Source organism: Chaetodon auriga, chromosome 2 (assembly GCF_051107435.1).
Source record: "Chaetodon auriga isolate fChaAug3 chromosome 2, fChaAug3.hap1, whole genome shotgun sequence".
Lineage (NCBI taxonomy): Eukaryota > Metazoa > Chordata > Actinopteri > Chaetodontiformes > Chaetodontidae > Chaetodon > Chaetodon auriga.
In genome coordinates, this window is record NC_135075.1 from 18,257,859 (window position 1) to 18,273,113 (window position 15,255).

The window sequence follows — 15,255 nt, forward strand, 5'->3', positions numbered from 1 at the left end:
CAATAATGCATGCAACATATGCACTGATATGCATATCTTCCATCTAATAAAATGTCCCACCCAAGGTTAATCTTCACTATGGCTTCAGGGGACTGATATAATCTGATTTCTTTTCTCTCTTTTTCGTGAAAATAAAGAAATTACATACATTAAGGTTCAGTGGTACATCAAAGAGACAGTGGTTTGATGAATGTCAAATCATTCTCTTACACTGATTTTGCCACTGACATTTGTTAATTAAAGACTAAAACATGGCTTCCAGGCACTTGTGTATCACAGAGATAGTATTTTGATGAATGTCAAGTCTAGTTCTTGCACTGACCATTATGGTTTATTTATTTAAAGATGAAATATGGGTTGTATGTTGGTATTTTTTCTGTAGCCTGAAATATATCTTAAAAAAAAAAAAAAAAAAATCATCTTTAATGAAGGGCATTCAATTTTTACGATTTTAATAACTGCTCCTAGCAGGAAAAAACATGTAAAACATGCGATGTTGCTTTTCATGGCCAAGCCCTGCATTAAGTCAGTTGGAAGCAACAGCCGCTAGGTGGCAGCAATTTGCCCTGAAGCGTGTAGTTTGCATGTGCATCCGCATTACAACGAAGAAGAATTAGCTCCGTCTACGCTGCCGCAACAGAAGAAGAAGAACATTCGCCTCCATTTGTGTAAATTCACTGAAGCCGTCGGCGGCTTGGGCGATAATCCTTCACAGCAGCGACCCTGAGCTCGAGAAACAAGGAAGCAAGGTGGGTTCTAAAGAAATGATATAATGCCTTTAATCACGAAGTACTGTATATAGTCAGTGGAGAGCTCTGTATTTCAAAGGATGCTGAATAGCTGCGAGCTAACGTAAAGAAAACCTCTCTTAGTGTTAGCCAAGTTAGCTCCGATAGCGTCACCCTGTGAATGGTTTTGTGCGATGGTCCAGCGTTGGTTATAGCTAATGGTCTTTAGCACGGTACTTTAATTACGCTAACGTTACCCTTCCCTTGAATTACATTTTTACATTGCAGAAAAGTCATTTTCAATCCTAACGTTACTTGTTTATGTTGTGGCGTAGATTTTGAAGGCCTAATGATGGCTATAATTAGCAGGCCAGTTTCTGTGGGCCAGCTTTAGCAATCACGCCACCCAGTGTTACTTGCCTGAGGTTTGACGTATGCAGCCATCTTTAAACTATCGTTATTGTAACACCGAAATTACACACTCGCCAACATATAAACGGTCACTTTTGCGTAGACATGCGCTCAGAGATGTCTAATCCCTCCAATTTCGCGTTATGTGGTCAAAGTCCATTTCTTATCAGTTATTTTATGATGCATATTTCTGCCACGGCCAAGTGAAAAGTGGGGCATTCACGTACCTTCATAGAATGATGCAAATCTTTAACTTGACTTCCAGATAAGACACTGACTCACAATGTGGGATGGACCAGGGCCAGGTCAGGGACCACGGGGAGGACCACCTTTTCGGTAAACAAGCGTCATTATATCATCCAATTTCAGTTTAATAGTAAGAAAAAAGAAGAATGTTTCTAGTAACTGCACATCTTTGTTTTGCTGTAATGCTGTTTGCTAGGGATGGGCAATATGGTAAAAATCTGGTATAGCAATACAGAGTTTTATCATCCAGTGCAGACTTTATATGGTGACTTAGTACATTTTGTGGAAATCCTATTGTGTTAACCGTTTCAACCATTGAGTCCCTGTGTTTGTGCGCATACTTAGCATATTAAAGTTTTTCCCCTCCCTTTTTCTGTGAGCGGCAAAATCTGACATAATGAACTTAGTATTTTTCCTGCTGTATTGTTTAGTTGTATTGTTTTGTTATTTGGTTATTAGCATTTCAGACTAACCAGCGGCCTAATATATTGATGTATGTTCCAGTGGTGATCATCGTGGAGAAATGTTTGGTGGCAGAGATCGTCCCATGCCTGATTTTAGAGGTAGAGAAGGGATGAACATGGGTCATATGGGCCCGAGACCTCTAGATCTACCACCTATGGGGAGGATGGATGGGCCACCCATGAGAGGGCGGGATATGGACCCACGTGAAATGCGAGGTAGAGAGCCAAACAGAGATTTTTTCAGACCTGGAGAAGAGCCAGACTTCAGTCTTAGAAGGCACCATGAAGCTGCCATCAGAGCCAAACTGATGAATTCGCCTGGTTTCCCGGGGCCAGGCAGGAACCCAGGTGATATGGGAGGGAGGGGTATGCCACCACGGGAACCAAACAGCAGATTTATGGACATGAGAGACAGAGAGGCATTTCATTATAACATGCCACAGTTCAACAATCCCAATATTGATGGAAGAAGAGGGGGGTTTCCCATGGACAGAATGGAGCGAAATGATGGATTTAGGGACATGCGTGACAGGCCCCCAATGGGCATTGCTAGCTCTGATCGCTATGATATGGAATTAACTCCACGTGAAAGGAGAATGATGGACACTGACAGAAGAGGAGGGCCACCTTTCAATCCAAAAGGCGGCTTTGATTCTGACATGGATTTCAGAAATCGACTTGGGCCGTCAGCTGAATTTAGAGGTAGGGATCGATCTCCATTGAGATTTGGGAACAGTGACGTCTCTCCAGCAGACAGAGCAAGACCAGACATGCCTTCAGATGATGCTGGCCCTCAAAGAGCAGAGTTCATGGGTGCAGAGGACAAACTCAGAGAGAGAGAATATCCAGATTCAAGTGGCAGTCCCCTTATGGATTATCGAAGTGGTGAAGAGATGACCCTTGCAGAGGAGTGGAAGAACCGTCGGAAGGACAAGAACCCTTACTTAAACATGGGTAAAGGTATGGGAAGTGTACCCGAACACAATTTTCCTGTTGGTTTTGGCAGAGACGCTAGAAATCCACCACCATTTCAGGAAAGGGATAGACCATCTGTTGAATTCCCAGTGAAAGATGTTGGCTTTCCTCATGGTGACCGCTTCCCTACTATGGATCTACCCTCAATTGGCAGCAAAGGTCCACAAAACCATCCACTACCGGAAATAAGTCCACTTACTGGCCCTCTTGGAAGAGAAAATGAGAATAAACATTGGCTTGGAGAAAGGGACCCGAAACATAGTCAGAATAAATCAAATTGTGACGAAAGGCCCCCTTACCATAAAGACAAGAATCAGCCCTCACATGACGTTCAGGTGCCAAGTGATTGTTTTAAAGGGTTGAAAGATATCCCACACAATGACGGACCTGCCAGGGGTAAGATGGGGGCCGAACGGGATTTCCCAAGCAACAGCGCTGTGCAGTCAAGAGACCAAGACTACAGGGACATCGATTATAGAACAGGGTCTGGGAGAGCTTTTGATTACAAACGTGAGGCGCTTCAGACCCCAGAGAAGCTCATCAAAGAGTCTAAACCAGTCGCACCTTCAAAATTTAGTGAGTCTGGTTCTCAGGTAGGTGTATTTTTATTTTATCACTAATATTTGTTTATAGATTATTTTATTTGAATTTATTATCATGTGTTGATGTTTCATAACCAGAATTTTTCATCAAAATATCTGTGAAAGGATCAAGATTACAGAAGTGCATCAGTGGAGGACAAAGTTTCCAATACCATATCCATAATTGGTATTCCAAAGACAGCCACAATGGAGCAGGTAATAATCAAACAGAAAAGCAACTTTGTGTGTTCATAATTATGGTCTCCAGACAGTGTTGGCATGGACAGCCAAGACATCATTCACTCATTTTGACATTTTCTTTAACAGATTCTTGGTGCCTTTGCAGTCCGTGATGGCGTGCCAATGCAGGGGATGAAAATCAAAAATGTCGTGCCAGGTACGAATTAAGTTTCTTTGTGGAACTGTTTGGGGCACTCGATCGATGTCCCTCCACATTTCGCTTTTACGACATTCGCAACTCGCATTCTTTCTTTTTTATGTTCTTGGTTGCTTTTGTTGTTGGTGGTCTGTGTGAACGGTGAAGTCGCTCAGTAAAGAGGGGGTGGTGGGGGGGTTGTTGGTTCTGTAACGCCATCCTTTTTCATGTCTGAGGATGTGGGATCATTGTCAGCAATTAGAGGATTTACTAAGGATTCAATGTAAGGAGCGTTGGAGTGGTATTCAGTGTCCGTCACAAAAGATCTGTGACATGGGACTCACTGAGTCTGTCCTTCAGGGACACTTTATATAAAAACAAAACAGTGTCAGCGAACCTGAAATGGAGACCGCCTTGTTAGTGCTTTGTTCACCCTGCAGGTCAAAACATCTTCTTTAAAAGTTTTCCACAGTGGATGGCTGTAGACGTGGTTTTAGATGATGCCAAGCCTTTTTGTGAAGATTATGTCTCAAAGGCTGTTAAGTTTTGCATAAATATATCAAAATGTCCATCAGAGAAAGAAGCATGCGGTGCCTTTTTTAATTTTATCTATACACGAAGAGTAAATTTTTCTGTCCACATGGTGCACACCACGCAGTCATTCGTTGCCACTGGTCTGGAATATCTGTCTATTCAGGCTTGGCTTTATCAGCGATGATATCACATCAGTCATCAGAAGACTGAATAGAAAAAAGCATAAAGAAAATGTGTGTTTTCCTGACAAGGTATGTGTGCCAGTAAAGGTGTAAACATTCGCTCACACTGATCTCGATGTACTCACGAACTGCTGTCTTTTCTGTTTTAGTGGGTGACTGTCATTACTGGCATTGACTAACAAAAACCCATCTGTATTTCAAATGCTGTCCCCAGGTTACAGCTACGATACGGCCTATGTGGAGTTTTTAAACCTCGAGGATGCAGTCCACTTCATGGAGTCCAACAAGGTGGCCCATCCTCGTCAATCTACGAAGGCCGTCTCTCCCATCAGGATTATGAGGGGTTGAGAGAGCATTTAGTAGATGGGGGAGGGACAAAACCTGGGAAGGGGTTGCTGTTACTTTCAGTGAACTTAAATTAAGGAGATGAAGGTGACAGTTACTGACATTTTCAGATGCTAATATTTTAAATCTCAACAGTTTGTTCTGATTTCTCGTAAATTGAAATGTAAGTCCATTTCCACAAAGCCATCATAGCGCTTTAGTTTACTTCTTTAGCACTTAAAATATTTAGAAAAAATATTTAAGAATTTAAAACTGTGCATGTGCGCAGACATAAAATAGATTTCCCTCTGACTGTTCACTTGCTGTCCTCGTCCTAAATTTTTGAATTTCAGCCCCAAGCTGCCTCACCCTAGAATGGATTTAACTAGAAGTTGCAGATGTTTGGGGGGAAAAAAATCTCTGCTTAGCAGTTTAACAGTTCAGAGGTTTTATAATTTTAGGAAGAATTTCCAGTGATATTGACAATGAAGGTACTGTATGTAGCCAGCGTGTCCTGTGTTGTGATATAGCCTGTGTAACGAAAAGGAATGAAGGGTCGCACTTTTAAGTCTTTGTGTCTTAGAAAATGCTGCTTTCCTCTTGGCACGACTTGCGAAGGAGTTTCTGTTGTCAAGAAAGCGACACCTTACCAATGCCTTAGCTAGCGTATGGGCAGAAAACAGCCCAAGCATTTAAAGCAATGCATGGGGCTGGGTGGTTGGGCGGTTATTTCAGGTACAGGTGATACGGAAATCCAGAGTTGCAGATCTGTGAGACTGAAGACAGGTGCCAAAACACTCAGGACACACAGGATTTTACAACCCCAAAATGATCAGTGTCAATTATTTTACCTTTACTCACGATGTTCATGATGTAAACTGTAGAAATACAGTGCAGCACCTTGCTGGAGGACATCACAGTGTGGTCTGGCAAGACTTGAGCTAAGTTCAGCTCTTTTGCCAGACGACCCTGTGTCTTTGCTGGAGCCCTCTGGGTTGGTACCCCTGCTGTGTTGCCAGCCTGGTGTCATTGAAATGAATGAGAAGGCTAAATTCATTCTGACTGCCATCTTATTACAGAGAACCCACTGCTGTAGTTGTTATTGAACTGTTGACATACAGTTCCAATTTTCTTTTTTCTTTTTTTTTCTAGTTTTTGTAGATTAGAAGTAGCTTTAACAAATAATTTTTATGATGGGTACAACATTGTGGTGGTCACAACTTTGGTCTCAGCTGCTTATGGGTTTACTTTTTTTTTTTTAAAGTTATGTTGATGGCGTGGCTGTATGACATTGTTGGTTCGTCTATCAGTCACTTGGTTGACCACTTTGGTGCAGACTGAAATATCTTAACAGCTGTTAGATGCATTGTCATGAAATTACGCACAGATTCTCATGGTGCCTGGAGGATGAATCGTCGTGACTTGACTTTCGATCTAGAGCCACCAGCAGGTCAAAAATCCAACTTCTCCACTGAAGTATCTCTACTTCTGCTTGATAGATTTTGATACAGATATCCATGGTTCCCAGAGGATGAATCCTGATACGATCTCCTGATGTTTCCTCAGAGCCATCATGAGGTTGAATTTGTGGTTCAGAGTGAAGTATCTCAAACTGATGGATAGATAATCATGCATCTTGGTTCTGACATTTGTGGTCTTTGTGCACTTTGGTGTTTTTTAACGTTTTGGTTTTCTTAGCGATGAGAATTCCAGCTTCACAAAGCTGCTGCTGTGGCTGCAGAGTCTTAGTCTTGTCTTTGTTTCTGCGGCAGCCTTTCTGTGGCAACATTCTGTCACCAGTTCACAACATTTCCAGTCATCTGTGTCTTTCCCGAAGAGTGGATGTCCTCTTGATGGTATTCTCTTGAAGTCATCATCAGTTCATTTTGGGCACCAGGATTTCTCCTCCTTGAATTTACCCGGAGTAATTTGTGTTTACATCTTGACTCAGTGAAGTCATCACTGGCCTGGATTGATGTGCTTTTGAGCACGTCTGTACAACTATGGAGTAGCCTCTTATCTTGCAGTAGTTGGGATCGGTGGAATTGTTGCTGAAGTGTATAGCATTTTATTGTTTGACGCTGCTGTTTCTATTTTAGAGCATTTGGGTGCACACAGCTTTGCTCTCACCTTTGCCTAATGTTCTGCTGATAGCACAGGATGTGAAAAACTACATGGTCCAGGTAGTTTTGTGGCCAGTACTGCTACTGTCATTCAAATAGCTGCTTACAAACTCACAAATGGTGAAGGTTTTTTTTTTTTGTCCTCTTGCTTTATGGTGTGGCTTTAATTATGGTTTTAATGGTTAATTCTGTTTTGTGCAAATGAGACACTTTATGGAATTAACCACTGTGGATTTAAATCCATCTTTGAGATGCAAAACCTACATCTAAACTATGGATGTTAAACACAGTGCTACCAATTTGCAAACTACATTTGGATGCGCCGTGAGCTTCCCTTTGAAACGGCTCATTTGTCATACTAATGAAGTCTGGTCTTGCAAATGGGGTGTTGATGATGGCGTAATTTGGTTTGTACACCTTACCCACTGAGACTCTGGTTCATTTGGCTCTGCGAATTTCTGTTTCCTATGGGACTGTGTTGTGGACAGCTATCAGCGGCTACTTTGATAAGCGATTGCTTTAGTGAAAATGTCAAACATTCCTTAGTTGAAGCTTTTAAGTTGTTGGGATTGGCTGCTTTTCTCTGTGTGATGTGATGGTAAACTGCATAGTTTGGGGGGCGGGGCGCTCAGGCAAAACAAGCATTTTGAAGATGTTACTTTGGGCTTTAGGAAATTGTGATGGGTTCCTGACATTTTATGGACCAAACAATAAATTGAGTAATTGATAGAGTAATTCTAGTTGATACTGAAAATAATTGTTAGCCACAGCCATAATTTTTAGTCCCCTTCACACTTTTTAGCGCAGTATGGGGGCATATGGCCTGTGTGGAGTATGGTTCTTGATCTGGGCTTCACACACCCCCATAGGTGTTGCCCATTTGATCCTCAGCAGTGAAGAGGAGGGCTAAACCTGCCACAGTGCATGTTGGGTGTCACTGGTATTATTTAAGATATAAGTCACCTTTGTTTTACCGGTGATGCTGATGGATTGTTGCTGTTCTTCTTTCAGGGGTCCCTAAAGGTTGGCACTAGCACAACATCCATGAAGTACATCCAGCCAGACGAGCGTGAAAGAAGTGTTCATGTGAGTGTAGCTTGTTCGCTTGCTTTAACTAAAAATTCTCCAACAAAAGCCTGTATTTCAATGTTATTGGCTTTATGTAATATCTCATGGGCATATTTTACTACTTTCAGCACAACAGCGTTGCCATACCAAACTAACTGCTCTGCTGCTCTGAGTTTCTCTCTTTAACAGAAACACTTGTATTAGTCATTGGTTCTTTTTGCCAATATTTCTGAAAATGACAAAACTGAGCACTTCCTGCAGATGTTTTGCAGAAGTCTTGGATTGGAATAATTGCTGTGTATCACTTCACCATGTTTTTTACTGTACCGCAGTTCAATAGTAATAAAAACTGGCCCTTCTTCCCATCTCTGTGAATTAGGAGTCAGATCACAAAGTACCTCAACTCCAGGAGCCCCAGTTGCCTGGACCAGATGAACCTTTACAAGAGTTGAAGACCAGCTTGAATGGGTCCAAACCAAAAGGGCCTATGGAGCCATCGTCCCACAGCCAGTGGCAGCGTAGCTCTGACCTGACTCCAGAGGCCTGGCAGCGGCAGGTGGACCAACAGCTCCAACAGCAAGAAACTGAGCAGCAGGCAGAGTCTTGGGGTAGCCGCAACCTTCCTCATCAAAACGCCCACCAATCTGACTCCATCTTTAAAGACAGCAAAAGTATGTTGACTTAAGCTCCTGAGTTTCCCCAAAGCTTCTAGAATAAACACTAGCAATCGATGGACATATATGTTTACGTGCTAATGTTATTCAGAGCCAAATCGGGTTAATAACACATTCCGTTGTGTCTCTGTACAGCCATGATCATAAAAAATGTGAAGCCCACCACCACAGTAGAAACTATCTTGAAAGCCTTGGATCCCTTTGCATATCTGGATGAAAGAAACGTTCGTCTAGTCAAGGCCAAGCCACCAGGAGCCAAGTGCTTCTGCTTTGTTGACATGGACTCCCATGAGGTACCTAAACCAACGTGAATGCACACACTAATTTCATGCTCTGTTAGACTTCTTGGTTACTGTCTTTGTTCAGTGTTTCCCACTGACTTTCCAGAGCTGAGCATTATGTCTTCTTTTATAGCAAGTGACTCGTCTGGTTGAGCTCCTCACTAAACCCAGACCCCTTTATATTGACGGAGTCAGAGTTTATGCTGAGGTCGCAAAACCCCTCAAGAACCAAAAGTAAGTCAGTATTTTTCGAGCGTTTTTATTATCAGCTGTGGTGGAGGAATCTTTTCAGTCGTTCCTGATTTTTGTTTTTTGTTTCAGTTTCAGAAAAGACTTTGATAAACCTAACAGTTCCATCCTTGGGTTTCCACCTGAGGCTAGCATGATGGGGGTAAGCTGTGGTCTTTCATTGGATTGTTGTACAGTTATTAAAGATTGAATGGTGAGAGCTCTCAGGTGACCTGTGATTTTTACCATTTCAGCAGCAGCAGCAGCAGTTCCCACAGCCGCCACCGTTTTTGCAACCTCTGCAGCCGCCGCCTAGTGCCCCCGCCGAAATGCAAGGTGAGACTTGCTCAGAGACTCATTCTGGTATTTTCCCTGGGGACTGCCTATTATTACTAAACATGCAGCTGTTGTAAGTAGTCTCACCGTTTGTGTCAGCAGGTGACTTGATGCCTGGCAGTGCTAATCCTCCTCTGTCATCAGACCCCAGCATTGCACAGGTAGGTTACGGGGCAACAAGCAAAGCTGTAGATGCCGTGTCTCAAAGCTGGGCAGTAAACTGCACATCTCCTTTAACACCTCATAGGGAGTTGGCTACGGTGAGGCTCCAGCTGTGGATCCGTCATACGAGGCTGGTGGACCCCATGTGCCCACCGAATCAGCTGGGATGACAGTTGGCATAGACGGAGCACCGACCTTCATGTATGGTAAGATACAAATCAAGCGTTCGCGTCCATCAAACTTCTCCACTGTAGCTCTGCATTAGTAATTGTAAAAAACTCCTCTCTGACACTCACTGCAGTTGGATTTGGAACTTGGAACGTACCTCACTTGTATGTCACTTTGGACAAAAGCTTCAGTCAAATATTCTGTTTGTCCTAATTCCTCCAGGCTCTGAGATTCCAGACATGACCAACTACTTGTATGATGCCACGTCAGGCTTCTACTACGATCCTGAGACGACACTGTACTACGACCCAAACTCAAGGGTGAGAGTCGATAATGATCCAGCGCTTTCTCTGACCTATGATGAAAGACTGTTTTCAAATGTTATGTAATGGGCTGCAGACAGTAAGCAATGAGAATGATAAATACTACCCAGAAGTAATTGTATCCTCTGTTAAAACATTTTTCGTGTATTTATTGAACATTTAAGTTTAAACTTACATTTGCATGAAGCAGTCAGCCTGTAGCCACTGTAGATGGGTTTTAAATGATTGGTTTGGATTGTCATTAATTTGGTGTTTCTCCTTTTTCCTCCATATTTGTGAGTAGTATTTCTACAATGCTCAAACCCAAGACTACTTGTACTGGGATACCGTGTCAAAGACCTACATCCCAGTTCCAGGAGGATCCTCTGCAGAGACCCAACCTGGGAGCATGACTGCTGAGGACCAAGCCATTCTTTCCAACCCGGCAGCAGATGCTCCTCTGGAAATGAAGAAACTGCCACTGGTGCCCAACCTCACCGGAGCAGCTCAGACGCCGGGTCCCGTTACTGCTGCGGAGGCTGTCCCGACTTCTACAGCGGCGTCTGAGAAGAAGGACGACGACGACTCCAGTAAAAAGGACAAAGAGGAGAAGCCGAGAAGTCTCGCTGCTGTCAAGGTAGCACTTCAGTCATAGTACCAGTGCACAAAATGAGAAGCACAGCTGTGTAAAGGGGAGACGGTTAACAAACCTGTTGCTGTTTGCAGATCATGAAAGATATGGAGCGCTGGGCAAAGATCCAGAATCGTCAGAAGGAAAGTGTTCGTGCTGCATCACCAGTTCTAAAGGGCGGACTGGACGATGACAGGAGGCAGTCCAAGTCTGCTGACGCTGGGTTCACTATCTTTGAAAGGAAGGTTAGGGAATCACCTCCAGTAGCCGCACATTACGATTAGATGTGAAATGTAGATTTTAGAAGTGTGTATTTATCTAGTAATTATTTTTCATCCTCTTCTTTGTCTTCATCCTTAGAACTCAGGTGCAGATGAACTTTTTAAGAAGCCCCTTGCTCCTCCTAAGAAAGATGAAAAGTCAAAGGTAAGGATCCTGAGCATGGCGTTGACTCTTTGGTCACACCTGACTCACTTGGTTCAACATTTATCTGGTTTGCTTCCCCAGCGTCCGATGGGCTCCCTGGGTCTGCTGGCATCAGACTATGCAGCTGGAAGTGATGAAGAAGTGGAAGAAGACAAGGAGGAGGCCACTAAAAGCAGTCATAGCGGCCTCTCTGAAGACAAGGACAACAAGCTGACGGACTGGAAGAAGATGGCCTGCCTGCTGTGTAGGAGGCAGTTCCCGAACAAGGACGCTCTGATCCGCCACCAGCAGCTTTCAGACCTGCACAAAGTACTACCTGTGAACCTCTGTATGAAAAGTAGTCGACATTTACCCTCTGAATACAGCTTCTAATACTCTGTGTTGTCTCAACAGCAAAATATGGAGATCCACCTTAAGATCAAGAGGTCAAAGAAGGAGCTAGAGGCGCTGGAGAACCAGGAAAAAGAAGTATGTGAAAATTAACGGGGTAGGGAATATACACTGAGACGAGTATCACGTGTTAAGTTGACATCTAAAGGTGGAATGTGTCCTTCACAGCTAAATGCCAGAGAAACTTCCAGGTCACCAGAACAGAAAAGAAGAAAACACCATTACCAACAGCCGCAGCATCATAATACCTGGGGTGGAAGCTCCAGGTAGGCGTGTTTTCACTGACTGTTGTTGAAATTGGAAACAAGGCGTTTAAGTGGTTTTATCACATTCATGTCCACCTTAACTGTTCGTTTTGTATGCTCAGGGAGAAAGTCAGCGACAGACCTGGTTTAGGAGCCGAACCTGCCCCGGTAGGTGTGAAGATTTATGTCATGACTGAACTTCTTGTGGTGCTTATTTTTTTTCTTAGTTTATGTAACCTTTCATTTCTCTTTTCTGTGCAGCAGAGGAAGAAGAAAGAGCCTGTTGTTTGGGACCACACCACCTACAAACAGGCAGTACGCAAGGCCATGTTTGCACGGTTTAAGGAACTCGAGTGATCTCATCTGAACACATCCTCACTTTGATCTGTGAATTTGTCGATATGACACGCTTGCCCCACCTTGGCATGAGAAATCCCACTGACTGTCTTTACTGTTTCTCTGCCTTGGATGTTTTCGCCCAGTAGAACAGTTTTCTGCACTGAAATCAAGTGGAAAATGATGTCGTCTATAAATCGCATTTCAAGGCTCTACCTTCAAAAAGTCAAAAAAAAAATGATTTGACATTCTCAACAATGGATCTTGTACAGAAAGTGTCTATTCATGCTGTTAAATTGAGTACTTTTGCCCATGTTTTATGTGTGGCCTGTATGTAGACTTAGCGAAATGTGTCCAGGTTGTCTTTTTTAAAATGACACTGTCACACTGGCCGCGGTTGTATTTTGTTTAAAACTGAGCAATTTTTACATTTTCATTTTCATGGGTCGGAATTGCTGTTATATTGTCACATTTTTAAGTAAAAAAACATTTATGAACCCTCCTTTCTGCTGCATGTTTTACTCTTGTTATCAGGGCGTTGAATGGGTTTTCTGAGCCCAGTGTTCACTGCTGGAGTGGCAGGTTGTACTTGCATCTTGTGTCCACTAGGTGGCAGCAAGAGACCATGAGTTGTATGTTGATGTGACAGATCCAAGCACAAACGCTGAATGAAATGATCAGCACTAGTATTTAGTGTCAGTAAAAAGAAAAATATATGATAAACTTCAATTAGGATTTTGTCCCATGGACACAGTAAAGACTGGTCTTGTGAACTCGCTTCACATTCTTTCTATCTTTGACAAGATGTCAGTTCTTGGTGGATCCAGCTTTAATGTTCCCCAGTTGTGCACTGCAGGAGTCAGAACATGAAGCCTCCCCTCTGACCTTTACTGATATGAAGGAGCCAGCCCTCCTCACCCTCCCGATGGCTGTGGTTCAATGAATGTAGAGGAGTGCGTGGGTTTAGTGTGCCGACATACCAGCTCCTCTGGGAACAGTAACAAGAACACCGGGCAGCCTCAGGAGCCTGCAGTCAATGACAAACAGCAGAAACACTCAAACACTGTGGAGAGCAGGGAGCCAACATCTTTTCATCTGTGCAAGAGTGATCGTGCTTCATGCTGTGTGCTTACTTCTGGACAGTAACCTAATGAGGAAACTGAGGCCTGCACAATTAAACCTGCAGACATGTCAGCCAACAGGTAGCTTGCATGTTGCCTTCATGCCTCCTGCTGCCAGGTCCAAAATAGGCAAACGTCAAAGGTGAGCATTATTTTTCAGAGTGACTGACAGTACGTGGAGTCTCTCAGTCTGAGGATACAGAGCACACTGGAAACAAAGATTCACAGCTCCGTGTAAACCTTGTTTTGTGGCTTGGCGACAAAGCGCAGTGATTATCTCAGGTTCATGTTTTTGCAGTGAAACCTGGACACACCGACTTGCCATATCTTTTCTTTCTGGGTTTGACTTCAGAAACCCACACTTGTATTAAAGTGTTTTAATCTGAACTCTGTCTCGCAGGTGAAAAAAGTAACAACTCTGCACTGTTTTCTTTAAATAGAAAGTCACTGGAGCAGAACTGGATAAAGGATTGAAAGCGAAACCTCCAGCCCGTTGTTGCCAAGCTGGTCGGGGTTCAAAGAGACCACCCCTCTTTATTTGAACCTGTATCTAAATCACATTCTCTAAGTTTGCCAACAGGCTTTCACACTCTGCATCACACCCTTCCCTCAGGAGGGGAAAACATGATCTTGCATTGAGTTTGAACTTGTTCTGTTCATCTTAAGTTCACATGTTTGTGCTCCATTTCATTATTTTGATATAATGCTGCATCTGCATTCCTACTGATTTAGTCTAAAGATGGTCATTAAGATTTCCCACAACCTTTCCCACATATTAAGGTTCTGAAGTCCTGGAAAATGTTCAGTGAACAGCGTGCGATATCTTTTCTCAGTTCCATGCTTCAGACCACGCAGGTTCTGACAAATGAGCCAATGTTTTTACTGCAAAGCCTTTCATGTTAAAATATGCTTTCTCAGTAATTTGAGCAGATTTTGCAATAATATGATGAAAAGAAGGACCACATTTATTACTCTAAACCACTGTGCTTACTTGTCTTTTAAGCATTTTGGTGTTCACTGCTCTGTATTGGCTTGCACGTATGCTGAAACCCAAGGTTTGCTCACATCTTTAAATGTAAGATCTTTTTAATGACTTCGATATTCGCTGTATTATTTTTTTCCCCCTCAGTCTATCAGTCTGCTGGTAGGTTGAAATGATCACATATTTTAATTTCATGTAGGTCAGCGCTGATATCCTGTGACATCAATCAAATGCATTTCTGGAGCAACAGATTTAGGCGCACTATCTCTGTATTTGCATATAAATAGAGTATTTATTGCTAAGCTTCACACGGACTTTCATGTACAGTATTGACATTGCTTTTCATGACCTGGACTATTAATTGAATAAACTGTTTGATCACACAGAGGGATAAAAAAATACACATTTCAGATTACAGCACAAACTGCCATTAGATAATGAAAAGGTTTACTGGACCACCCAGATCCTATAAAGTAGAATTGTGTAACACAGTGTCAACAATATTACTTAGTATTATGATTTATATATAGATCTCCAATAAAGTCATAGGGTGAGGGATTAGCTGCCACCCCCCCCACCCCCCAAATGGCAAAAAGGATTTATTTGAGGAGGAATCTGCCCATTCTCCATTCCTTTTGTGGACTAATTTCCATTCCTCTTTTCTCCATTCTGTCAGAAGACCCCAAAGACTCCCCCAGCTCCCAGTGACAGATGTTGCCATTACCCAGTCCTAACAGTCTATGGAATAAAAATGAATGTGTAGTTAGTCTGAGAGGCCTAACAGTAAGAGGTGGGGCACAGGGAGCTGCCATGTTCGTGTCTCCTGCATGTGTGAGTGAGAGCTTTCAGGCAGCGTGAATGGCAGGAAAAGGTGGACAGGGGGGCCAATTATCCCAGCTGGACGGCTCTTAGCAGCAGGCGGGTGGAGCTGGAGCAGCAGTCTGGGGACGAGACAGAAGAA

At 43.1% G+C, this 15,255-nt stretch overlaps 1 protein-coding gene across 9 annotated transcripts; it reads left to right on the forward strand.

Annotated features, from left to right (window-relative positions):
* The first annotated feature begins 615 nt into the window (after window positions 1-615).
* On the forward strand, window positions 616-12,693 carry rbm6 (RNA binding motif protein 6). Of its 9 annotated transcripts, none has more exons than XM_076759958.1 (23): window positions 616-749; window positions 1,405-1,475; window positions 1,890-3,417; window positions 3,532-3,621; window positions 3,733-3,802; window positions 4,712-4,785; window positions 7,956-8,030; window positions 8,392-8,683; window positions 8,822-8,979; window positions 9,101-9,201; window positions 9,289-9,358; window positions 9,450-9,531; window positions 9,631-9,692; window positions 9,779-9,899; window positions 10,084-10,181; window positions 10,468-10,800; window positions 10,890-11,039; window positions 11,155-11,220; window positions 11,302-11,529; window positions 11,614-11,688; window positions 11,779-11,876; window positions 11,978-12,023; window positions 12,117-12,693. In XM_076759958.1, the coding sequence occupies exons 2-23, from the start codon at window positions 1,423-1,425 to the stop codon at window positions 12,210-12,212; spliced, it is 3,966 nt and encodes a 1,321-aa protein (XP_076616073.1). In that variant the 5' UTR covers window positions 616-749; window positions 1,405-1,422; the 3' UTR covers window positions 12,213-12,693. The 9 variants fall into 9 exon arrangements, with proteins under 9 accessions (XP_076616073.1, XP_076616046.1, XP_076616081.1 ...); XM_076759931.1 differs by having other exon boundaries at window positions 627-749; window positions 9,613-9,692; XM_076759966.1 differs by having other exon boundaries at window positions 627-749; window positions 9,634-9,692.
* Window positions 12,694-15,255: the final 2,562 nt, after the last annotated feature.